Genomic DNA, 27,029 nt, shown 5'->3' with positions numbered 1-27,029 from the left:
TTCTGGTATTTTTGAAGCGTATATTCTTGATATTTTTTTGCTGTGGTTTTATGTTGTTTTTATATAAATTGTGTTCTGAAGTGCTTTGAACATGTTTTTTTAATCTGATTTTTTCTTGTTGGCACTAAAAAAGCATCACTAAGAATGATGTATGACATATGTCGTCATACATTGTTTTCTTGGCGACGCTTTCTTGGCGCCAACAGGAAAAATTTGCCAACGGTTGGGTATATCACATCAGTTCCCAAGGCATGCACTGCATGCGTGCGCCATGTTCAAGAGGCGCCAAATTCAGTTCCACTTTGCTAAATCGAAAAATAAATAAATAAAAAATAAATAAAAGTAAAGGCAAAATAAAATTTTGACTCTACAAAAAAAAATGTGGACTTAAAACGGTGACCCCCCTTCCCTCTTTCTCCCCATGGGAGACCATTTAATAAAACAAGAAAGTGTTCTTTCAGCTTAATTCTTGCTATCTGCTGTGTCCAGTGACAAAGGAAAAAACTGGCCACAGATAGGTAGATAGACATTTCGGCCACTTTGCCGCCCTCGTTGGGACATCAGACGAAAATCGTAGTAAAATGCTCGGGACTGGGGTGTGAAGTTTGACAGCTGGTCGGGATATCTTCTTTCCGTCATCTGTCAAGGCAAGGTCCTGTTTAACATAAGGGAACAGAGGGCATTCCGAAGAGCGGGGCGCCAAGATATGAGAGGGGAGCGCCGTATACTGAGCTTTGTTAGGCATAAATGCTTGTTAGCAACAACAGTAAATAAATCCTATCTGATCACATCACAACAACAATAGTAAAAGAGTATGTTTTTTGTTTCTTACAATGTATTACCAATCAATCTGCATGACTCGAATCCGTCCACATTATATCATGAAAATAGAGCAATATTTAACTGCATTTTTAGCACTAAAATTGCAAAAAACTTCAACGGAGATCCTCCAAATCTCCCTCTTCTTAACATAATTGGGGATAATATCACATTTTTAAGGTTTCAATTTTGAGAAACAGGTAGGGGGAGGGGATGCCCTCCGACCCCATAATATTATAAAAGACAGAATGCATTTCTAAGATTACAAGTTAAGAAAACTTTCTAGGATACGACCTCAGATCTCTACTTCCTCTAACATCATCAGAGATCATCTAAAACTGTATTCTTAGAGCAATAACTTCGAAAAATAGACAGGGGAGCACCACCGAACCTCTCCTTCACTAACATTACCAAAGATCCTCTAAAATGCATTTTTAACACTACAAATTCGAAAATTTGTAGGATCCAATTTCCAGACCACCCTTCTTTCTTTACATGTTAATATTGCACTTTCAGCTAGTTTCATGTACAATATTTAGATCTATTAATGGCTTCCTCTCAAACCAAAAGCTGAAACACTGTTATCTTTCTCTGTATTTAGGATACATTCGTCTGAAATAATGAAGGGGCTGCCAGTTCCTCACACCTATTTTTTTGATTTCGCGAGAGATCTCTCTTTCTTTCTCTCTATATATACACAACCATATATAAAATATTTGGTCAACTCAGAGCAACAGTTAGACATCTAATAAGAGGAATGACACTAATAAATCCTGCCATTGCTTTGAGGCGATAATTATACACACGTTTGTTAAGAAAAGAGAAAATTATTGGGAAGGATGTTAAACTTGTGTTGCCTAGTGAAAATTCTTTAAAAAATGCTCTAGTGCCTGAACAAATTAATTACCCTTCCCTAATACCTGAAAAAAAGACAAACGTTATCAAGTCAGGGGCGAATACAGGAGGTCATTAACCCTCCAAAACCATGGACAGTATTTTACCAGCAATCTTTTGATGAAAAGTGCAGGTACCACTTTTGTGCTTAGCATGGCAGTATTAGCCATAGGTTAAGCTTTCCCGCATTGGTGACGGGTGATGCGGAATGGTGTTTATATTTTATTCTCTTGAATTCAAAATACTAAGAACTACCCAGAGTAGTTTGTTTGTGTACCCTTTATCATTTTATAGGTTATTTTGTTCAATTTGTACTTCCATTATTTCTGAAGATTAACTATGTTAACTGTATTTGTAATAATGACTCAGACTGAGCTCCATAAACTAAAAGGAACTACGGAACAAGTTGTCATTGACCAGGAATCGACTATTTCACATTGGTATTTCGGTACAGAAAAACTAACTATCGATTACAATCCGGATCAGGAAATGTTGATGCAATGAGTAAACTTTTACCTTTGAGTGAACACAATTTGTGAGAAAACCAACATCAAATAGCGAAAATCGCAAACTACAATAAGTATTTAAGATGTTCTTTTAAAATCATAGAGCTCAGAAACAACATGAAGATTAAAAGCAAACGATTATACATTAAGCTAAACAGTCTGAAAAAAGTGACTCTTTACAAAGTGAAAACAATTTACACATCTTATGAACGCCAAACAAATGCGAGAGAATTTGAAAGAATCGTGAGCTAAAAGAAGAATTTGTGATTTTAAAATGTTTAACAGTTTCGTAAACTTATGTCAAAGTGAATTATATAATAAACAACATACTTTTCGTCGCCATCATACTTGCCCTTGCAAAGTTATAGTTGAAGTTTCGCAGTTAAACGTTGGGAACTGAATATTTGTCAAAAAAAAAAATTTTTTTTGCTTAATTTTTCCTAGTTGATAGAGGTTTTTTTTCTATGAAAGTATTTTTTGACTCTTTCATTCATACACATTTCTTGAAGTATATCTGATCTAATTTGGCCTTAAGGTCAAAATGCAACTATTTACTTAAAGCATGGTGGCTACAATGTTTCGGCGGCTGCTTTGTTTTGTTTTCTCTTTACGAGAAATCGGGGTCTTGTCCTTTTATTTTTTGAAAACTATATTTTGCCATTGAAAAATGAAAAAGATCGAAGTTATCTCATGAAAACGTGTTTTTTTATTAGTACATTTAATTTTTTGTTTCATTTTCATTGCATCGTTAAATGTAGCGAGAATGGAATCCGACAGTAGCCTCAAGTTACAACAATTTCTTGTATCCTTTTCCTGTTTTTATTTATTTTCTATTATGATGTTGCCAACCTATGACATGCGGACCATATGAGGCCCACATGCTGGCCGGTTGTTAAATGTGATTACAACGATTCTTGGTTTGTAATTTTCCTGCCTTTTCCATGTTTCCTCTTGTTATCTAGGAAAAAATAAATGAATTAAAATGTTTTGTGTTGTCGCCGCAAGATTCATCTTTATATGAAATGCTGTCCTCGGATAGAAAATGGTTGTGTGCCACTGATTTATAGCATATTTATTGTGCATCTTTGTAAACCAATTTGGGATCCACCTTTTTAGTCATCCTTACGCTAGTTTTCTTTGAAATATAAACATTTATATTCCTTCTTTCCACCTAGTTTTGTCGCCTTTCCAAAGTATAAGGGTTGTTAATAAGGTTCCTGCAGTGACCCTGAGCTCTGAAATCTGTTTGCAGCATCAGTGTTTATTAGCTCCTTCACTTGAGCATATCATAGTCCAGTCAATGAGTGCTCAAAAGAGGGGTGTAGCGTGCATGGAATATGCGATAATTTTTGACTTCAGAATATTGTTAGGGGTAGTTAGTAAGTAAACATACTAAAAGTCCCCGACCCTGGGGGGGGGGGGGTGAATTTTGTTAAACAAATGTCAGAAACAGTGGAAAAAATGCATTCAAAATAAAAATTCAAGCAAAATGAACTTTCTATAAAACTGTTTATCCACATATTTGTCAAATTTCTAATAATTTTCTGGTTATACGTTTATAAAAAATCAATGATTTTCGGAGAAATTTTCTCTTTTTGTCAAACTTTTGCTCCTAGTGCCTCCCATGAACAGTACTCATAAAAATTTTCTCTAGCAAAGTTGTAGAGCTTTAAATTTCCTACAATTTGATGTGCTACTTTGTTACATTTTTTCAACCAATCAAAAGTTATAGTGTTTCAAGCACGCACCTTCTGACAAGAAATGGAACGTTTGCCATTCACTAACATCAAACTGCCTCAAAAGGATCGCCCACTTCCTCTTTCCTTAGTGAATTTGACGATCCTGATTGAAACGGTAGAGAAAATGTGTTCCGAATAAAAGTAAAAGTTGACGAAATTTATAGTGAAATTGTTTTCATACATATAATATTGCATTTCCATTGGTTTTTTAGATATACGTTCTATAAAAGTGATGAGCCGGATCATTAAAAAGTAGATCCGCAGATACGGATCCAGATCATTAGTGTCAAGATCCGCAGATACGAATCTCAATTTTTTTTTGCCCAATTCAACTATCTGAAAATAAAATTTATTACGGAAGGTATTCCAGTCATAATAATAACACTGTTTCTTCAAAAAATGTCACCTACGGCGAAAATGTAATAAAGACTATGATTTACTCTTTAAAGAAATCTCCGTTAAAATTGAGGGAAGGAACTGATCAGCGCTGCATTAATGCTTAAATAGAATGTGAAAAATAATTTTAATTTCTAGCTTGCTCAGTAGATGTAGGATATGGGGTTAAGAGTAAAACTGTTACTGGATAGGCTAGAAATAATTTTTGGCATTTTATTTCAGCATAAATACAGCTCTGAGCTGTTCCATCCAAATTACTCTGACTGACGGAATAACAGAACCGGGAACACCTTTATTTTACAGTAAATAGATAATTTTGTCTCGTTTCTTTTATAGATGCCGAGAAAAACCAAAATGAAGAATAACATAAATCTAAGTCAATAACAAAAACTAATATTAAAGTAAAAATTATTTTAAAAAAACATGTCTCAGAGGGCTGTTGGCTTCTGAAATGATGCAATTCAACTATCCGAAAATAAAATTCGGAACTCCAGCGCTTGAATACGCTACCTTGCGGTGATTTATAAAACTGCGAATGCAACTAAAACTTTGCCACGTTGCGTTCCATGTGTGTCTGTTGACGTAAACACAGGCAGTTTGTTCTGAGTATTTATTAACGCAATCGATGTGTCTTAGTTTGCTTTCAGCTACAGAAATTAATTCATCCCTTAGTAGTGTTCTCGAGCTCCTCAAAATAATGTTAGTTTTCATTATTTCCTTAATAATAGGTGAAAGCGAAAATTCTGGATTAACAAACTTGGATAACGTTCTACAAGGTAAAAAATTTTATTGTTTTGTATGAATTTGTAGAATATGGGAGCTTTTTTAATCCTAAATTAATTAAACTTACCATATTTTACAGCAGCATTTAGTTGGAATGGACAGTATGCAAAATATTTTCTTGAATATATTATCGTAGAACAAAATGAATAACCGTGAAAGAATTTACTTTATTCCTTTTATTCTCAGCTGAAAGGTATCGCCAAATTTGTTTAGGGTTATAATTTTGGCATTGTGCGAGCAAAGTAGCCTTGGCGAGATTTCGCGTTTTTAGTTAAACCATTTTCAATTTTTATCATGAGTGGAATAAAATGGTAGTAAGTTTACAGAATTCGATAAGTAAAAAGAAATAATTGTCAATCAACTGAAAAGAAAACTACCACCATATATCCGTGAGAATTTTGTTGATGATTTGCATAACATGACACAATTAAATCGTAACTCAGAAATTAGAAAAATCGAAACAGAAAATTTTTAAATTAACCGATTCGGGAATTCAAGAGAAATAACTCAGCTACAAATGGAAAACAAGCGCTAGCCAAAGCAAAGCAAAGAAGTATCATCTTCTTTTGGTAATAATTTGTAATGTCATATTAAATTTTCTACCATTAATTGTTATTCTTGTCAGGCCACAATTATTATTTAGTTTTATCAAGAATTGATAAATATCGAATTCAACATCGTGAAAATGGCTGCTTAGAACTACGAACTACGTACTTTGCATTAATGTTTGACGTTTAGTAATGCTTCTTGAATTCTCATTTCTTTCTACGTGGGTCAGAATATCAACAAGACTTTGAAAATTAATTTAAAAAGAATAAAGCGAAACAATCATACGTACGAACAAAAATCACAACACTTTTAGCATTTTCTTCGTTACCATGTGCGTTTGTTTTAGTTTTCAATTCCGCCATTAGACAGTGACTTCAGTGCCCCCTATAGTTCGTTGGAGTTGCGAATTTATTACGGAAGGTATTCCCGTCATAATAATAACACTGTTTCTTCAAAAAATGTCATCTACGGCAAAAATGTAATAAAGACTATGATTTACTCTTTAAAGAAATCTCCGTTAAAATTGAGGGAAGGAACTGATCAGCGCTGCATTAATGCTTAAATAGAATGTGAAAAATAATTTCTAGCTTGCTCAGTAGATGTAGGATACGGGGTTAAGAGTAAAGCTGTTACTGGATAGGCTAGAAATAATTTTTGGCATTTTATTTCAGCATAAATACAGCTCTGAGCTGTTCCATCCAAATTACTCTGACTGACGGAATAACAGAACCGGGAACACCTTTACCTTACAGTAAATAGAGAATTTTGTCTTGTTTCTTTTATAGATGCCGAGAAAAACCAAAATGAAGAATAACATAAATCTAAATCAATAACAAAAACTAATATTAAAGTAAAAATAATTTTTAAAAAAACGTGTCTCAGAGGGCCGTTGGCTTCTGAAATGATGCCTTATAATTTAGATAGGGAATAAAACTTAATTTAAATGGAATTTACGAGTCTTTTATTCAAATATTTAAGAATTTTTAGAATAGAAAAGATCCGTTTAAGATCCGTCAAAAAAAATTAACCGATATGGATGCAGATACAGATCGTTATTTTCCCTTGCATATCAGGAACATCATTGCATGAACCAATAATTTTGGGAGGAAAAATTAACCCCCGTTCTCTTTTTTTTTTTGTCTCAGTGTCTGCGCCAAACAGGCACTAAAGGGATCTGTTACATGCTGCAATCATGTAACATGGACTGCCTTTTAGTAATTATAGTTTTTATTACATTATTGCTAAGCATATTGTGAAAGGATGTATATGGAATATGGACTGAGAGAAACTAGAAAATGAAAATATCATTTTTTAAAGTGACATTTTGGTTTTATTCTGAGGCAGAAGGGTCGAAGCTCATTCATGTCCACCAGCAGTGGAAAAGTTGTTCTATGAAATTGGTAATGTATTGATATCATTGTCGTCCCCTTCGTCCTGAATAAATATTTTGATTCCACTGTTACAACTGCCCTTGACATGCAAGCATTGGACAGAGTAGTTTAACGATGATTTTCTGCAAGTGACCTTCCTGTGTCACATCCTTTTGTGCATCGGTCAAAATCATTTTAAGATTCCATCAGGTGCAACGTATCCAGCTCCAAGAGTTTCGGCACGAGTTGGTCATTCCTCCTTTCCCAAACCCGAATCCAGTACTTCACCATTAAGTTCCTAGCTACAGTTGCACCTGGTGGTATAGAAGAGTTAGAGATCAGTCTTTATGTTTGCAGCTTATTTAGATAAATGATTGTAGCGAAACTTGTTGAGGGACTTTTTTGTGACCGGAGCACCATACAATGGGAGATACATATGACCCTAGCAGCCTCAATAGATTCAGGAGAAGAAGAACTGTTGATATGATTTTAGATTTCTGGTACATTTTGACAAACCCCCTTTCTCCTGAGATACGCTGCGCAGATCTTAAGTTCCTCTTCCAGATTTTTCCAGCAGAATGTTGTGATCAGTTGGGGATTTGGCTACCAAGAAAACTACTATGAGGACTTCCTCTCAAATAATAGCTACTGGAGAATTCTGCAATCTGATGATAGCTGTCTCTGCAATATCAACGGAGCTTCACCTAAAGCTCGGAGCGTATTTGTCTCGTTTTTCAACAGCTTCATCATTAGTGGATTTTTCAGCTGACTGTTTTTATGAAAATTGGGCAGAAGAATTTCTCTTTTGACCGTCGTTCCAATTAACATTGATGTCCACATGGTCGATTTATACAGTCACCAAACAATTTTGTTGACTAGATATCCTCAGCAACAACAAACTCTAATTTAACTAAATCAATGTCGTTATCAATTTCCTTAAACAGTACATAGTGCTGACTTTCTGCACTCCCTCAGTCCACTAATTTATACTGCAAATACGTAATTCAGCAAATCTTCGTCCGATTCCTTTGTAAAGGGCTGTCCATAAATGATGTCACTTTTTTTTCAATATTTTTAACCCCCCTCCGCTTTTGTCACAAAGTACGTCTTACAAGCTACTTTTCATAAACATATTCATAATAAAAAATGCTTGATGTCACACGTCTTACTTTTTCCTTCCTCCTTGTCACAATTTCATGACCCCCTCCTCCCCCTGGAGCATGATATCATTTGTTTAGTAATCATTCACAAATACTTCTTCATTGTCAATCAGGATTGTCAAATTCACTGAGGAAAAAGGAAGTGTGCAATCCTTTCGAGTCAGTTTGATGTTTGTGAATGGCGAGTGTTCTATTTTTTGTCATGAAGGTGCGTGTTTGAAATACTATAACTTTTGATTGTTTGAATAAAATGTATTAGAGTAGCATATCAAATCGTAGGAAATTTAAAGCCCTACAACTTTGTCATTGACAATTTTCATGAATATTGATCCTGGAAGGCACTAGGAGCAAAATTTTGACAAATAGAGAGAATTTCTCCAAAAGTCATTTATTTTTTATAATATATACACGGAAAATTATTCGAAATTTGACAAATATGTGTATAAACAGTTTTACAGAAAGTTTATTCAGCTTGAATTTGTATTTTGAATGCATTTTTCCCACTGTTTCTGACATTTATTTAAAAATCCCAAAATTTGCTTCCCACTCCCTACCACCTTTAGCTCACCTCCGAGGGGGGAGAACTTTTAGTATATTTACTCATTAACTGCTGCTAACAATATCCTGAAGTCAAAAATTATCGTATATTCCATGCACACTATAATTTGTTCATTGACTAGACTAATCGGGTGTCAAATTTTGGCTAAATCTTACTTGGGGTGCACATTAGGGTGGTTCAAAAATACCTGCGGGAAAAAAAAGTTTCTCCTAGATTACGGGCCACCCCTCAATACTTTTAGACTTTTGGATAGGAATATACTAGAAAAATTTTAGCTCCCTATTTGAACTGAAAGATTGTGCTCAACATTCCTTCCAAACTTCATACGTATGGGGAGGAGGGTTAAAAAAATACTGCACATACAAATACAAATGTGGTGACCAGCAACAGGCTCTGTGCCCAGCTAGGCTGGTCCTAGTCAATTTATTAGTCCCCAATGAAGATCAGTAGCCCTCTTAAAGCTATCCAGCCACTTCATTTTAATAAATTTAAATACCTGAATCATATCCCCTCTAACTCTCCTTTGCTCCAGGCTATACGTATTAGGTCTATTAAGTCTGGTATCATAGTCTAAATCTGAAAGTCCTCTTACTAGTCTAATTACCCTTCTTTGCACCCTTACCAATGCAGAAATATCTTTCTTCAGATAAGACCACCAAATTAAACAGCATACTCCTAATGAGGTCTTAATAACTCTTATATAAAGGCAGAAGAACCTCCTTAGCTTTGAAAAAGATCTATTGATAAACTCAAGCATTTTGTTGGCTTTGTTACTTGCAATGCTGCACTGTTGACTAAATTTGAAGTCCTGATTTATTAAGATACCCAGGTAATAACATTTTCTGCCTGACTAATGACTGAACCCCTACATTAACTGCCATACCCCATTGATAGGCCCACTTAGTAATATGATCTAAATCCTCTTGAAGCTGTTTTACTTGTTCTTCATTTTCTACGATCACCATAACTTTTACATCATCAGCAAAATAATTCATACTTCCAGAAATATTTTCATTGATGTCATTCATAAAATAATAAACAAAAGAGGACCTAATAGTGATCCCTGAGGAACCCCGCTTAAAACATCGCTCCATTTAGAATGATTTCCCCTCACAATTACTCTTTGCTTCCTTCCAGTGGGCCAATTTCTAGCCCAAAGTAAATTTTTTTCTCCTATTCCCATATCAGCTAATTTCTGAGAAGAGCAACATGTGGTACCATGTCAAAAGCTTTTTGAAAATCAATAAACAATATCCACACACTTTTTGTTATCTAAAGCTGAGATAACCTTGTCGTAGAAATGCAATAAATAAGTAGCACATGATTTACAATTTCTGAAACCATACCTCAAACTAGTCAACAGATTATTAGTCTCTAAGAAATTCATAATCTTAATTTTGATCAAAGTTTCAAAAATCTTACAAGCCACTGAAGTCAGACTTACAGGTCTATAATTCCCAGCATTACCTTTAGACCCTTTTTTGAAGAGCGGCGTTATTTTAGCCAGCTTCCAGTCCTCTGGCACTGTCCCTGAGTTACAAGAAGCATTGAAAATATTTAAAATAACATCCATTAATCCCTCTGCACATTTAAATAAAATTTTTGGATAAATATTATCTGGTTCCAGAGCTTTTGTTGCTTTAATTTTTTTCAAATGAAATAGAACCTCCTCCCTGGAAAGCACAAAATCCTCAAGCTGCATTATAGCTTGTGTCTAGCTAGCGTCAACTGTTGAAATACAGTTGTTGTTAAACACACTGGAAATAAAGTTATTTAGAACATTAGCAATATCCCTATCGATTTGGATTAAATTTCCATGCTCATCAACCAATGACCCAATTTGACTCTTTCAATCTTTCCCAGAATTAGCGTAAACAAAAACCCTTTTAGGATTCCCATCAATGTTATCTGCTACCCTTTGCTCCAATTCCCTTTTCTGAATCCATACCAATTGCTTAAAATTTTCGCTTAACCTTTAAATACTGGAGCCTATCCGCACTCAGACCAGTTTCTTTAAACTGGCAAAAAGCGGCTTGCTTATAATTTGGAGCTTCTTTAGTATCTCTGGAGAACCACATGGGCCAAATTTTAGTACTAACAAAAGTTGAAAAGTAACTTTCAAATCGTTTTTGTTGACATGGGAAAACGAGAAAAGAATGAAAATTACTAAAGGAAGAATTACAAGCATAGCATATACTAACACCCTGGCTGCGAAATCCATTTTATCTTCTTTTTTTTTTCCCCTTTTCGTTTTTTTTTTCAGTGTCATAAAAACTCTTGAACCTGTGAAGTATTATGGTGCAAACCGCAAATTCATACAACAATTTGTTGGTTTTTCCATGAATTTTTAAAACGTGTCAAGGACTTTTCGGATACCCTGTATATCGACCAATCTATATCAGCAAACCCTGGAAATTTCCTAATTCACAATTGCTAAAATGACTACTCTTGTTGGACATTTTATTTCCATTTCTAGTTATACCCACATAGTTTGGGATTGCTATAATTTGCTCTGCAATCTTGCAAAACTGAACAAGGTTACCCTTTAAGATAAATAAATACCTTTGTGCTGAACAGTAAAGTAAGACAAAACAACGTTAGATGAAGCACAAATTTGCAAATTACAGCAGACACGTGTTTCGGCGTTACAGGGAACGCCGAAACACGTGTCTGCTGTAATTTGCAAATTTGTGCTTCATCTAACGTTGTTTTGTCTTACTTTAAGGTTACTCTTTGCTGGGTACCTGGACACTCTGGAGTGCAGGGAAAGAAGAAAGCCGACTATCTTGCTTGGAAAGGCTCTGATATCCCTTTTGTTGGCCCTGAGCCAGCAATTGGGATTTCAAAAAATCATATTAGGACTGCTGTTTTTGATATTTTTGGTAGAAAACTACTATAACTGGCGCAACCTTGATGGACAGTGGCAGGCAAAAGAACTTAATATAGGTTGACCTAGTATTAGGGCAAAGGAGCTCTTAAGTCTGAACCGTAACAGCGTCAGAAGGGCTATCGGCCTCCTTACTGGTCATTGTACCTTGAACCGGCATCTTACTATAATGGGCATCACTGATGACCCAATTTGTAGAGGCTGTCGCTTTCATTAGGAAGCTGCTGAACATATTCTGTGTGATTGCGATGGTCTTTTCTGCCTACAGGTTTGAACACCTTGGCCGCCACTTGCTTCATCCTTGGGAGATCTATGATATTCTCATTAAATGCCTGCTGATCTTTGCTTCGGCTACTGGTCTGTTTTAGGTCTTCTGTTTTGAGTTTAGTACAATAGAGCTCTGGTCACAGTGCTTGGATCTACTGAGCCCTCCTCTCCATCATTTCATTCATTTTTAATACACAAAAAATTATCATCCTCTCGATACCTGATGCTTGAACCATGCCCCCCATTCAAATTTAGTTTTTTGACTCTGGAGCTCCTAAAATTGATCTACTAACCATCTTAACCCCTGTAGAACTCAGATGCAGACCATCCCTAGCAATCCCGTTTACAATGACTCCATACATCAATGAACCTGATACTGCTCTTTTCGCAAATTGACTTGAGTAACAGTTTCATACACCTAGCACGTTGATTTAGCCAGCTCCTATGCACTCCATACCTTGGAAGCAAACCAACCACTTGGACATTTGTCGAAAAGCTGGTTACCATACAAATAAACATTAATAATATGCATATACATTGCAATAAAATAATTATTTAATAGCTAGGGAAATTAAATATTTCTAAACTTGTGGCATTTTCTATACGACAGCTAATGTTAAATTAAGGGGTCGTAGAGCACCCTCTTAAAATATGAGTAAGAAGCTAAAACTTTTACAGCATAATACTATTAGTAAGTCTAAAAAAATAGAGGTTGGCAATTTTAGCTCAAAAAAAGTTTTTTGAATTGGATTTCGTTAATTGGATTTGTTCTGGAGTGAACTGATCTCCCAAGAAACACAACCTTGACTACCAAAGGGTGCACAGGTTTGAGCTCAAGAAAAAAAAAAACGAAGGCACAAATAGAAAAAAAGGCACGAATGGGAGGTAGCACTGGCCTGTAGGCCTACGGGCTGGCAGTTTTGTCTGCCACTGGATTTGTAACAAACCTATTCTACAAACAAAGTTTTCTTCAAAGAATTGCAGAGGGGGGGGGCATTGGGGTTTACAATTACGTCATTGTTGTTTAATATATGGCCAACTCATAGAAACCTCACTCTTATAGTGAAGTTTGGCTTATTAGGCGTCTCAGTGTTAATTTAGAGAAAAAACTGCTCCAGTACCAGGGCTGCGGAATCGGAGTCTGACTGATTTTAGGGTGATCAGGGTTCGTACGCCTCCTGAAAAACTCCTGAAATTTAATTTTTTCTTCTAAGGGCCCTTAAAACTCCTAAATTTTTGTTTTAACCTAATTTTTCTCCTCTCCTCCTGAAAATAATTTTCAACAACGATCGCTAATTTTAATTCCATGTCATCTCCGTTTAGGCAGCCATATTGAATCGCTGGCAACCAATCAAATTCTCGTATTATACAGATCACCCAGTGCTTTTCGCAAAGACATGGGGTGTGTTCGAACCGACTGACCTGTTACTCTATTCAAACATGCCCATTTCGGTTACTGATTGTAACTGCCACTAGAGAATGAACCAAGAGCATGTGCTAGTTTTTGTGTGAACAGCAACAGCTATTAAGCATATTTTCTATATTGCTAATTAGTAGTGATATTGCTATTTTGTACTATATTTAGTACTGACAATATGCCGATATATCTAATATTTTGTATATTCCTGTTATTTTCAAATATTTTGGATCCAATTTTATTTATTTATTTATTTATTTGATTGAATAGTGTGTGAAAAAAAAATACTAATTGATTAAAACAGGGTGGCGACAGATCAGGGAGATCAGGGAACTTTATTAATCAGGGAAATATCAGGGAATTTTGAAAAAATAACAAAAAATCAGGGAAAATTGATTTTATGAAGAAAAAAATTTTTTTTTTTTTTTGCTTTACAAAATTAAGTACTCTAATTCCCTACGCATTTTCCATCAATTATCTGTTTAAAAAAAAAAAGTAAAATTAATGAGGTGCGATTATACACTGCCGCATATTTGTGCATCTTTTTTCCTCAACGTCGAAGTATTGAATCCTACTTATTAACCACAGGATGAACTTCCTAAGATTGCTTCTGTGTCTGTTAGGTTGTTTATTTTACCTAGCTTGAAATTTCTTTTTATGCTTTCAATGCTACGTAAAATAAACAACCATACAGGCAAAGAGGAAGCCTTCATTAATGCCTTAGCTCAGTGGTTCCCAACCTTTTTTGGCCCATCGCCCCTTTTGGAAGTTTAATTCCACCTATCGCCCCCCCCCTCCCCCCACACGTTCTTCCCTTAAAAACACAAATTAGATGGCGCTGATTTTAGTGAAGATTAATGTTACTGAACGCCTAATATTAGTTTAAAGCTTCAAAAAGTGCATGATAAAGCAATAATTAGCTTTAAAACTGGATTTTTTATTCTTAACCTCTTCTCCCCCTAAAAAAAGAAAAAAACGTAATTTAAAGTGCTTTAACCAACGTCATTTACATACTTAGCAAAAATGTAACATGCTTTTTTTTTAAATTGAAATCCGGAAAAAATTAAAAATTTTAACTGTTAAAATTTGTTCTTTTTTACCTTTTTAATGGCTGCCTTGTGCTTGATGGAACTCCGTTAGAGCTTTGATGTCTGGCTTTATATTAGTGAGATTTAATCTGAGTTCCCCTTTGAGGCAGATGTCCAATATATTTCTTTGCTTCGTGAGAAGCTGCACTACAGAGCTAAATCCTCGTTCAACTAAACATGTTGAGGGGAATGAGATGAAGAGCTGTTCAACTTTTTTCCAAAGTTGTGGGTAAGTACCCATAAGCTTCACCCAGGCAAGTTCGTAACCGTATTGCGTGAAAGTAATTTTTGATTCAGAATCAAACTTCAAATCCATAAACTCTGTCTGCAAAGAGATTTCCAGTTCATCCACATCTTCAAAACTAAATGGGTCTAAAATACAGTTAGGAATTTGTAAGTTGATCAAATCTGCAAACCTTGATTCCATGTTCTTTTTTAACTGATCAAGGTGATCAATAAAAATTAAATTTTTTCTTCAGGAAATTCATCATCCTCGATTAAACTTTCTTTTAGAATCAGGAACAGGATAAATTCTTTACGCCCAATATTTGCTTTGTGGATTTCAAATTTGGCAATGAATGCTGATTGGCCTTGATGAGTTTCATCTTGTTTCCTTGAAGCTTAATGTTGACTTCGTTCATTTTTTCAAAAATATCTGTGAGATACGCAAGTTCTAATTTGCGCTGTTTCAAATTCTCACTTAAAGCAGGATCATGCAAATCGAGAAACTCAGCTACAGAGTACAGAGTCGAATAATTCAAACAAACGGCGCAAACAGTTTCCTTTGGAAAGCCATCTCACAGATGTATGTAAAAGCAAGTGTTCGGAATTTTTCATCATTTTCATGGAAAAGCTCTCGAAACAAGCGATCATTGAGAGAATTAGCTTTGATCTTGTTAATAGCAGTAATGACTAATTGTAAGGTTTCATGTAAAGCACCACTCAATTTTTTTGCAGTCAAGTGTTGACGATGAATGACACAATGGATGGTAATCACTTCTGGCACTTCTTTTTTAAGGTGTGCAAGAAACCCCATATGACGACCCGCCATGGCAGGGGCACCATCTGCTGCGCAAGCACTTATATTTGTCAATGGAATTTCTTTTTCTTCAAAATAATCCTTCACCACTTTAAAAATCGATGATCCCTTTGCATGGGCGGATTTATGGGGGGGGGCGAAGGGGGGCAATGCCCCCCCAGTCTTGGGGTGACTTTATACATAGTAACAATACACCATCCAAATTTTTAAAAGAAAAAATCATGATTTTTTTTCTTTTTTGAATAGTTCAGAAGCGAAACTGAAGACAATAGCGACTTTCCTTTCCTGGGGGGGGAGGGGGGCGGAAATCGTACAATGTATCACATGTAGTAAAGTGGTCACTGGGGTGCTGAAAGTATTGAAAACGATGACTACTTACTGCCAGTATATAAGTGAAAACATCGACTTAACGAGCTATGTATTCATCGTCAATATTTAGAATAATCAACGATTATTTCAACAAATTAGAAACTGAAACATAGATTTTAAAAAAAAAAACAGATTTGTCATCACACTAAACAAGCTATAGCTTAGGACACCCGCTTTGTTGAAGGCCCCCGTTTAATTTAGTTCCTTGCCTCATCCTGCATCAAAAATGTAAAAATCATAGTTCTGACGTTTCTGTAACATATTACTTGAGATAAATTGTTCTGACTCAAATGTTTCATATCTTGCTGTTTATTTAATAACGAATGCAGTGCCGTATTTTGGAAATTCTTTTGTATTGCTTGCTTTTTATCTTGCTTTTAATGCATATTGTTAATCCAGGGGTCGAAGTAGTCCTATATATCCTATATTCCCTATATTTTCAAAAAACCATCAAAATTGTCCTATATTTCCTATATTTATCAAAAATGTCTTATATTTTCTATATTCCCTTCTTTTACCCTATATATCTTTTAAAAAGAACAGTAAATAAACTTTCTGACATCGGATTTTTCGCTGAAAGTACGTGCCCGAACGAATTTCAAATTAAAAAACGCAACTGATTAAATCCTGCAACAGGCATCTTCTCTCATTGGCTATAGCAATGTGTGTGTGGTTTCGCCAACTTGCTTTGTAAGCAGAGAAGCGCAAGTTCGATTCCCGTCTGTAGCCATGAGTGTTCTTTTATTCCTATATAATTTACATCTTTCATGTGTATTGTCCTGGAAATAAAATATGGAAAAAGGTTGTGGATTATTAGAGGTAAAATCTTCTCCGCTGAGAATAGCTATATACCCCAATGTGTGTTACCATAAATCAAATCAAATCGTTGGTATATTTTTGTGTTCAGTGCATTTTCTAATTGGAATTTTCTAATATTCTTTTTGCAATTTTTTCTTTTTGTAAAATTTTGGGATCATCGAATGTTAGTTCCTTATGACGTTAAAACGTAGTTTGTTGCATTAAGTTGAATTATAATGGCGAAATCGCATCGCTTAACACAATTTTGTGTGGAGTGGTTGAACCAGGAGGACATTAATTGTACAACTTTTGGTGCATGTGCACTAAAGGAAAAGATGATTTTACCGCTTTTTGCCATTTTTGCAACTGTTTGTCATTTTGCAACCATTTGAGGCAGCATGCTAAAACATTCAAGTGTAAAGAAAACGTCAGGAGGATCCTCCTCAAGCTCTGTTTGTTCTTAATAGAAGTGGTGAAAGGTTCAGTTTAGATATAAAATCAAATAATAGTGGAATTTGTACTTGGGTCATGAGTGAGGAAGAAAAATAAAAATCAGCTTTGTTCAAATTTTGTTCAGTTATTTAGTCTATAAAGTACACTTTTTTCAAAAATTATTCTTTCAACTACAGGAAAGTCATTTGAGATGTAAGTTATAATTTTGTTTGAGGTTTTTTTTTTTTTTGAAACAAAAACATTGATAAGAATAACTAAATAGTATATGATATGTATTATTTCTTTTTTCATAACAAAAGTATTCGTATAATGTGTCCTATATTTGTCCTATATTTTTTGTGGAAAATGTCCTATATGTGACAAGTCGGTCACTTCTACCCTTGTTAATCTGTTCAGCCCGAAGAAAAGAAAAAAACACTATTCCTTTTCGTTTTCTGCACTGCTTGTATTTGGAGAAAGATGTTATTGAAATGAGCAATCTGCAATTTTTTTTTTCTTTTAAACTTAAAGTGGTTGTTCCTTACAAAGTTAGAACAATACTGTAAAACTGTACAATCTAGTACTAAATTTCAGAGACTGGAAAGGGAAAATGAAGTGTCCAAAATAGTTTAAATTGTTCTCGAGTCCTTGAAATGGATTAGATGAGTCTTTGAAATTCCTAAGTAAAGAGTGCTTCAATTTTACTTCTTAACAGGTTTTTTAGATTATTAATTGTTCAAATGGGCAGCATGTTACTCTTTTGTTACCTATTTTCTAAATCTATACAGTACACCATTTCTTTTAAAGCATTTTTTACTGTTGTAATTTTGTATTTAACTCATCATTGTATTTGTTGGTGGATTGATTGAAGGTGTGATAAAAAACTAATTGAATTGAACCGACAGCCGATGTAAGCAAATGACAATGTATAACCTTCTCTTCTCCCTCGCTTTTTCCCTCTGAAGACTACTGTCACTGATTTGTCAACTCAAAAACAATTTTTACTGTGTACTATCGTCAGTGGCTGCTCGTGGGCCCGGGCCCCCTCACTTTTTTCAGACAATAACTTATAACGTTTTATTTATTTTGCTTTATTTTTTTTTAAGCGTACATGCTTGAAACTAAAAAAAAAATGGATTGTGTATCTTCCTGCGTATAATCTGCAGATTGTCTGTCAAAAAGTGTAAAATTAATGAGGTGCAGATTATAAGCTGCCTCAGATTATTTGTGTGTGTGTGTGTGTGTTTTTCCCCTCCTCATCACCAACGCATAAATCCTCAATATTTACAGCAGGATTCGCCGAAACCGTTACCCTGCCTGTATGTTGTTTATTTTGCATTGCTTCAATATTCTTCTTGTGCAATTCAGGCTATGTGAGATAAACAACATACAGAAAGGAAGAAGCCTTCATTTGCACAAGATTAGACTCTTTGCTCCATTCTTGACTTTTTGTCTTCAAATAATTAGCGTACTATAATGACAATTTGGAGAAAAAACCATTATTTTTCAGATTATTATTATTATTTTTTTTTTGAAGTTTTGAATATACCTTAAAAGTTGTTACTTCTTCACGTTCTTAATTTAGTTGCCAAACTTGTATGTTAAATCAAAACTTCGTTTTTTTTTTCTTTCTTTGTCTTTTTTTTTTTTTTTTTTGCATCGTGCATGTTTTAATACTCAACAGTGGTGGCTCATGCCTTGAAAAAGTGAGGGGGCCAGAAAAGTGAGCCCCCTCAAAACCGTTCCTCCCGTTTTTTGAATTTAATTTAAAAAAAAAATATTTAAGCTTTTTTAAAATAATGATTTGTGTTATATAAATGTAATTAAATTCATTTTAAACACAGGACAAGTTACAAAATACTCAAACTACCAAACACAACTAAAACACAAAAGGCATTAATATCATGTTTATGTCCATCATTGCTGGTAGGGTGGTGCACTTTCACCCCCTGCAAAAGAATATTTTGCTATTTTTTTCCGAGATTTTTATAGTTCCAATTAGGCTTCAAAATGCAGAATTTTATACAAATACAAATACCAAAGTGACGACCAGCAACAGGCCCAGCTAGACTGGTCCTAGTCAATTTACAATCCCCAGTGAAGATCAATGACCCTCTTAAAACTATCTACTCCCTTGCTCATTACCACCTCTTCCGGTAAACTGTTCCAAGGTTCCACTACCCTGCTAAAATATTAATTTTTCCTAACATCCATGTTAGCCTGAGATTTAAATAGCTTAAAACAATGACCCCTTGTCCTGTTTTCAGTGCTAAACTTCAGCCCCGTAACATCTTTCATTTTAATAAATTTAAACAACTGAATTATGTCCCCTCGGTCTCTTCTTTGCTCAAGACTACATTTTTAACCTTCTAAGCCTGGAACAATAGTCTAAGTGAGAAAGTCCATTTATTAGCCTTGTAGCTCGCCTTTGAACCCTTTCCAATACATTAATGTCTTTCTTAAGATAAGGAGACCAAAACTGAACAGCATACTCCAAATGAGGTCTTACCAAACTTCTATATAAGGGCAGAAGAACTTCTTTAGATTTGTTTGAAATAGATCTATTGATAAACCCAAGCATCTTATTGGCCTTGTTACTAGCAATGCTGCACTGTTGGCTAAACTTTAAATCCTGACTTATTAAGATCCCCAGATCAGTAACTTTGTCTGCCTGACTAATGGCTGAACCTTGCAAATAATAACTTGTACACTTATTTCCATGCCCTAAATGTAGCACTTGACATTTACCAACATTAACAGTCATACCTCATTTATCAGCCCACTCCGTAATATGATCTAGATCCTCTTGCAGCTGTTTTGCTTGTTCTTCATTTTCTACAGTCCCCATAACTTTGACACCATCAGCAAAACAATTCATGTTCTCAGAAATATTTTTGTGAATGTCGTTCATAAAAACAATGAACAAAACAGGCCCTAACACTGATCCTTAAGGAACCCCGCTTAAAACCTCACTCCAATTAGAATAATTTCCCCTTACAACTACCCTTTCTTTCCTTCCGGTCAGCCAGTTTTTTACCCAAATGAAAGTTTTCCCTCCTATTCCTATATCAGCTAATTTGCTAAGTAGAGCAACATGCGGTATCTTATCGAAAGCTTTTTGAAAATCAATGTAAACAACATCTACAGGCTTCTTATTGTCCAAAACCATGGTAACTTTGTCATAGAAATGTAATAAATTAGTTGCACAAGATTTACCTTTCCTGAAACCGTACTGAAAACTAGTCAATAGATTATTTATATCTATTTTACAAAAATTTCTCCGGGGGAGAAACCAATGGAACCCCTGAAATTGCGGATATTCTATACCCTACTTAAAAAGGATACAATTTCCCATCATGTACAATATGTATAATGCATAGTGGGGGGGGGGACTTTAAAAAATGGCCTTTTTTGCCACCGACAGAAAAGCTGTCCAGACTAAAAAGGAGACCCAAAACCTGAAATAGCTTAGGGCCACGTTAAGAGCTTTGAATACAACTAATATTGCTCAAAAAAAAAAAAAAATAGCCTGCCCCCCCCCCCCCCCCAGGAACTTAGTCCTAAATCCGCCTATGTCCCTTTGTATCAGTAATCAAAGTTCTGGCGAACAACATTTCCTCAGTTATCTCTTTCAGCTCATTAATAAACCTTATGTAAGCTAATAAAATAGCTCTGTTATCTGTCACAGTTGATTCGTCAATCTGTAGTGCAAATTTACTTTGTTTCAAAACATTTATGAATTTGCACTCAACGTCACCAGCCATTTCATCTATTCTCCTGGAAACTGTGTTGATACTCAGGGGGAGAGATTGACTTATCGTTTTACTGGAGCCCTCACCAAGCAAAATTTCAACTATTTTTTTGGCAGCCGGTAGAATAAGAGATTCGCCAATCGTATGAGGCATGCCACATTTTGCTATCAAAAGAGACACTTCGTAAGAAGCAAGAAGCCCTTTGTCAAGATCTGTTGCTTGTTTTCTAAGTAATTCACCCACCTTTGGCCGTTTATCCGCATTTGTTTTGAAGTCTTGAAAATAACTAAGAGTTTTATTTACTTTGTCACCATGTACTCTTGACAAATGCCCTTTCATTCGCGAGGGCTTCATCGCTTCATTTGCTAGAAAATGTTTTATCGCACAAAAGACAATGCGGAAACTGCACATTTTGCGGTGACGTGACAAAACGAAATTTTAAATACTCTGCTGAATATTGCCGGCACTTCTTTTTCGAATTCATATCGGACTTCCACAATACGAAACATGCACAATTAAACAGAAATTCACTAAATTAAATCAAAGAAATGGAAACTACGCAAGGAGGTTTATGCGCTGATTGCAAAATTCTGAAAGAAAACTGATAAGTAAATGCAAAAACCCATTACTACACATATCCATCCACTTTTCAGGCGTTAAATATATGCTGGCGCCAACGGTCAGACAGTCCTTACAAAAAATGTTTTCTTCCTCGTGAAAACGGCAATAAAATAAAAGATAATTTTTGCTTTTGGGAATTTTTTTATCCGAACAGATTTGATTGAGCTGTAAATCATACATGCCTTATTTTCTTTTATTTGACATGCCATATGCTTGGTTCGGTATTACACAACATAGGTATTCTGAAAGATATTTCTGAATTGTGTATCGATTTGTTTTAGTAAATATAGTTTTTGAAAAGTGAAGAACTTCCCATTACCAGGTATCCAAATACGGTCGCCCCCCCTATCGCCCCCCAGAAATTTATCGCCCCCTAGAAGAGTTCGATCGCCCCTTCGGGGGCGATCGCCCCCAGGTTGGGAATCACTGCCTTAGCTCCTTTGCCTTTATTCCATCGTCTCGAAGTAATTAGCGTACTGTAATCACGATTTCAAGAAGAAATCTTTGGTTTTTGAATTAATACTATAAAAGCTTAAAAGTTATTACTTCTTCGTGTTTTTAATTTAATTGCTAAAATTGAACTTTCAGTAAAAAAACTTTTGTTTTTTTGCCGTTGTGCTACTTGTTGTAACCGTATATTATAAAGGTTTTCTTTTCTTCAACTAAAGTGATTCTTTTATTTTATAACCAGGTTGTATTCTTCTTTAATATATTTTGAAATTAACTAATTGCTTTTTTTTTTTTTTTTCTTGCATTTCAAAGTTGTTTTTACAAAAGCAACCTAAGATTTTTTTCCTGTTACATACTGAAATCATTTGAAATAGAGTTAACTTGTGTACTTAAATAAATATCTTTATTTTTTTATTGTTAAAATGCTGTATTCATTCATTAAAACCTATATTATTGATTAGAGAAAAGCTCCCTATGAATGGATGTCAAATGGTTTCATTTGTTTTGCATAAATATGCCAATTAGTTATCTAAGAATAACGACATTACTTCTATTCTTTCACTATTGCTTGTTATTCTTGCAACAATTATTATACAGTTTGAAAATTTAGTTCAAAATAATTTCAATTACTTTTTAGTTCTATCATAAATACACATATGTTTTTAAGAGTGATTTTAATAGTTTCTTAAAATTCTTATGCTAAGTGGTTTCTGGAAGTAAAAGTTTTTTTTTTTTTTTTAATTTTCCATAATCTTTCCATGTAAAAAAATTTAATATACTGTTTTGTAGGGGTTCCCCCCCCCCCCCCCAAAAATGATGATATGTTTTTTTTAAATCATTTTATTAAAAAAGCAGCATATTTTTAAAATACATCTTTACTTCAACAACTTTATGCAACTTAAAATGTTTAAAATACTGCATTTTATACAAACATACAATGGATTTCAAGTAGAGCAGAGAAAGAAAACCATTATCATTGGTAACGTAAATCAGGGAAATTTGGTGAACTTAGTCAGGGAAATCAGGGAAAAGTCAGGGAACTTTATTTCACAGTTTCTGTTGCCACCCTGTAAAAATTTGACAGCAAAGTAGATTAAATGTTACGGAAACTAATTTTCTTGTAAAACTGCTCGTGTTATTACTCCTGAAAATTTTGCTTTTAACTCCTGAAAAATCCTGAAATTCATTTTGTCTGGAAGAGTATGAACCTTGTAATTAGGAGTCAGTAGTCAAAGGTTTAAATTATCAAGAGTCTGAGTCGGTCATCTTCTCTCAAAATCTGCAACTCTGCTCATGCTTTCAAAGTCTGACTGATTTTGAGGTCAAGGAGTCGAAGGTGAAGAATCTAATATTCCCAGAGTCGCACGGACATTTTTCCTCCAACTCTGCAGCCCTGCTCAGTACAGAGTAGGGCTCAACTCATGGTTATGGGCACCTACAATAATTGTTCTCATGCTGCACTCCATATTCTTTCTGGTGTCCCTCCCATAGATCATTGCCCATAATACCATATATCAAAGGAAACCGTTTTTGGTACCAGTAACTATTGTTGGTACAATGTTTCATCTGTCTCGATTTGAATCTACCTCTCCCAAGTTGCCTTTTTATTCATATATTTAATTATCTTCTTATCCAATATCAATTTCTGCATCTCTTTCACCTCCATCTTATAATAGCATATATACAGATGATTTTAAAACAGAAACCAGTGTTGCTTCCACATTTGCCCATTTCAAAAAAAAAAAAAAACTTTTTTTGGCTGCAGACAATATATTTCAAATACCAATACAAATACGACGACCAGCAACAGGCTCTGGGCCCAGCTAGACTGGTCCTAGTCAATTTACAATCCCCAGTGAAGATCAATGGCCCTCTTAAAACTATCTACTCTCTTGCTCATTACCACCTCTTCTGGTAAACTGTTCCAAGGTTCCACTACCCTGCTATAATAATAATTTTTCCTAATATACATGTTAGCCTGAGATTTAAATAGCTTAAAACAATGACCCCTTGTCCTGTTTTCAGTGCTTAACTTCAGCCCCATAACATCTTTCATTTTAATAAATTTAAACAACTGAATCATGTCCCCTCGGTCTCTTCTTTGCTTAAGACTGTACATTTTTAACCTTCTAAGCCTGGAATCATAGTCTAAGTGAGAAAGTCCATTTATTTGCCTTGTAGCTCGCCTTTGAACCCTTTCCAATACATTAATGTCTTTCTTAAGATAAGGAGACCAAAACTGAACAGCATACTCCAAATAAGGTCTTACCAAACTTCTATATAAGGGCAGAAGAACTTCTTTAGATTTGTTTGAAATAGATCTATTGCTAAACCCAAGCATCTTATTGGCCTTGTTACTAGCAATGTTGCACTGTTGGCTAAACTTTAAATCCTGACTTATTAAGACCCCCAGATCAGCAACTTTGTCTGCCTGACTAATGACTGAACCTTGCAAATAATAACTTGTACATTTATTTCCATGCCCTAAATGTAGCACTTGACATTTCCCAACATTAACAGCCATACCCCATTTATCAGCCCACTCCGTAATATGATCTAGATCCTCTTGCAGCTGTTTTAGTTGTTCTTCATTATCTACAGTCCCCATAACTTTGACATCATCAGCAAAACAATTCATGTTCACAGAAATATTTTTGTGAATATCGTTCATAAAAACAATGAACAAAACAGGCCCTAACATTGATCCTTGAGGAACCCCGCTTAAAACCTCACTCCAATTAGAGTAATTTCCCCTTACAACTACCCTTTGTTTCCTTCCGGTCAGCCAGTTTTTTACCCAAATGAAAGTTTTCCCTCCTATTCCTATATCAGCTAATTTGCTAAGTAGAGCAACATGTGGTACCTTATCGGAAGCTTTTTGAAAATCAATGTAAACAACATCTACAGGCTTCTTATTGTCCAAAGCCATGGTAACTTTGTCATAGAAATGTAATAAATTAGTTGCACAAGATTTGCCTTTCCTGAAACCGTACTGAAAACTAGTCAATAGATTATTAGTCTCTAGAAAATTTACTATCTTAATTTTTATCAATATTTCAAAAATTTTGCAAACCACCAAAGTTAGACTCACAGGTCTATAATTTCCCACACTCCCTTTAGACCCTTTCTTGAAGAGCGGTGTAATGTTAGCCAGCTTCCGGTCCTCTGGCACTATCCCCGAGTTATAAGAAGCATTGAAAATATTTACGATTACATCTGCTAATTCCTCCGCACATTCAACTAAAATTTTTGGATAAATATTATCAGGTCTCGGAGCCTTAGTCTCTTTAATTTTTTTCAAATGAAGTAAAACGTCATCCCTGGAAAATACAAAGTCTTCAAGCTGTACTATAGCTTGTGTCTTGTTGGTGTCAACTGTTGAGATACAGTTATCATTGAAAACATTCGAAAAAAAGTTATTAAGAACATCAGCAATATCACTATCGTCCTGAATTAAAATTCCGTGCTCATCAACCAGTGGCACAATATAACTATTTCGAACTTTCCTCGAATTAGCGTATGCAAAAAACCTCTTGGGATTCCTGTTTATGTTATCTGCCAGTCTTTGCTCCAACTCTCTTTTCTGAATCCGTACCAAATACTTAAATTCACGCCTTGCCTTACAATATTGGAGCCTATCTGCACTGTGACCAGTTTCTCTAAACCTATGAAAAGCAGCTTGCTTGTAATTTAGAGCGTCTTTAGTTTCCCTGGAGAACCACATTGGCCAAATTGTAGTGTTGACACCCTTTCTCCTAAAAGGAACATGATCCCCAACCGTTTTCGCTAGCTTTTCCTTAAACTCTGCCCACTGAAGATTCACATCACTATTGTCCAATCCAGAAGAAAAAATTGCTTTCAAACTCTGCCTAAGTGCCACAAAATCAGTATTTCTGAAATTGGGCACAAACCTAAAATTCTCTACTTTGTGCGTATCAAATTTAATCCCAAACCTAATACTGTTGTGGTCACTGTCTCCAATGTGTTCCCCTACACATAACCCCTGAACAGAACCTTCCATATCACAGAAAACTAGATCCAAAATCGCGTCCAGTCGAGTACCCTGAGTTACAATTTGATCTAAAAAACAGTCACCAGTTACTTTCAAAAATTCCTCTTCTCTGCTATTACTAGGGTAAAAATTATTCCAATCAATTCCTGGAAAATTAAAATCTCCCATTATAATGACTGACCCCTTGCTTGAAATGTCACTAATAATACTAAACATCTGTTCATCTTGACCCTGGCTTAAGTTGGGTGGCCTATAAATTTTCCCTAAACGTAGTTTATTTCCCTTATTGCTCATCAACTCCAGCCAAATCATATCAATCTCATTAGGTTTATCATTAATTACCAATTCATTGCAAGTTAAAGTGTCTCTGACATAAAATAAAACCCCACCACCTCTTTTACCTACTCTATCTTGTCTAAACAAATTATACCCAGCAATAGATAATAAATCATCATCACTTTTGGTAGCCCATTTCTCAGTAACTCCAATAATATCCAACCTCTCCTCTATAATTATACTTTTCAATTCTTCCAACTTGTTCCTAATACTACGAGCATTTGTATAAAAAACCTTAAGTAAGCCCATCTTACTTTTATTTAATGCTACACGATTATTTGAATCCCAACTGTTAAAATCTTTTCTCTTATTAGCCACCCTATTTCCGTTTCTATTAAAATCCAAATAGTTCATACCCTTTCGAATTCTGCTCCTAAAACCATGCCCCACATTCCAACTTAGTTTTTTTGATTCTGAAGCCTCCAAAACCAAACCACTAACCATTTTGACCCCTGTAGAGCTCAGATGCAGGCCATCCCTAGCTTCAGGTCAAACTTTTTCCTCTCAAAGTGCAATTAAACTTTTCTAAGAAAGTAAATAGTGAAAACTTTCAAATTATATTGGACAGTCAATCTGCTTTTCAATCTTTGAAAAATTCCCTTCAGTTTTATACTCTATCTGCACAAATATACAGGACCACTTCTCACTGGATCAAGAGGCATTCGGGCAGTGTTGGAAGGATAGAGTTTATAGGCGGATCTACGGGTCAACAACTGTCCCCCTCACTTCCAAAAGTAAAGGGGCCTTGCCCCCTCACTTTTCAGAGTTAAAAATTAATGATTGTTT

General features: G+C 35.1%; 2 protein-coding genes across 2 annotated transcripts in view; one reads left to right on the top strand and one right to left on the bottom strand.

Annotated features, from left to right (window-relative positions):
- LOC129225832 (NADH-quinone oxidoreductase subunit B-like) overlaps positions 1 to 2,613 on the bottom strand; it is a 29,992-nt gene extending 27,379 nt beyond the window's left edge. Inside the window, exon 1 of the mRNA XM_054860349.1 lies at positions 2,550 to 2,613. Within this exon, the coding sequence (XP_054716324.1) occupies positions 2,550 to 2,565 (16 nt within the window). The 5' untranslated portion in view covers positions 2,566 to 2,613. The remainder of the gene's footprint in view (positions 1 to 2,549) is intronic.
- Positions 2,614 to 2,812: 199 nt separating this feature from the next.
- Positions 2,813 to 27,029, top strand: part of LOC129225715 (uncharacterized protein C1orf112 homolog) — a 140,481-nt gene continuing 116,264 nt past the window's right edge. Inside the window, exon 1 of the mRNA XM_054860204.1 lies at positions 2,813 to 3,021. Coding sequence (XP_054716179.1) covers positions 2,983 to 3,021 — 39 coding nt within the window. The 5' untranslated portion in view covers positions 2,813 to 2,982. The remainder of the gene's footprint in view (positions 3,022 to 27,029) is intronic.

Source organism: Uloborus diversus, chromosome 7 (genome assembly GCF_026930045.1).
Source record: "Uloborus diversus isolate 005 chromosome 7, Udiv.v.3.1, whole genome shotgun sequence".
In the NCBI taxonomy this organism is placed as follows: Eukaryota; Metazoa; Arthropoda; class Arachnida; order Araneae; family Uloboridae; genus Uloborus; species Uloborus diversus.
Note: the sequence above shows the minus strand (reverse complement) of the source record. Positions and strands in the feature narration are given on the sequence as shown.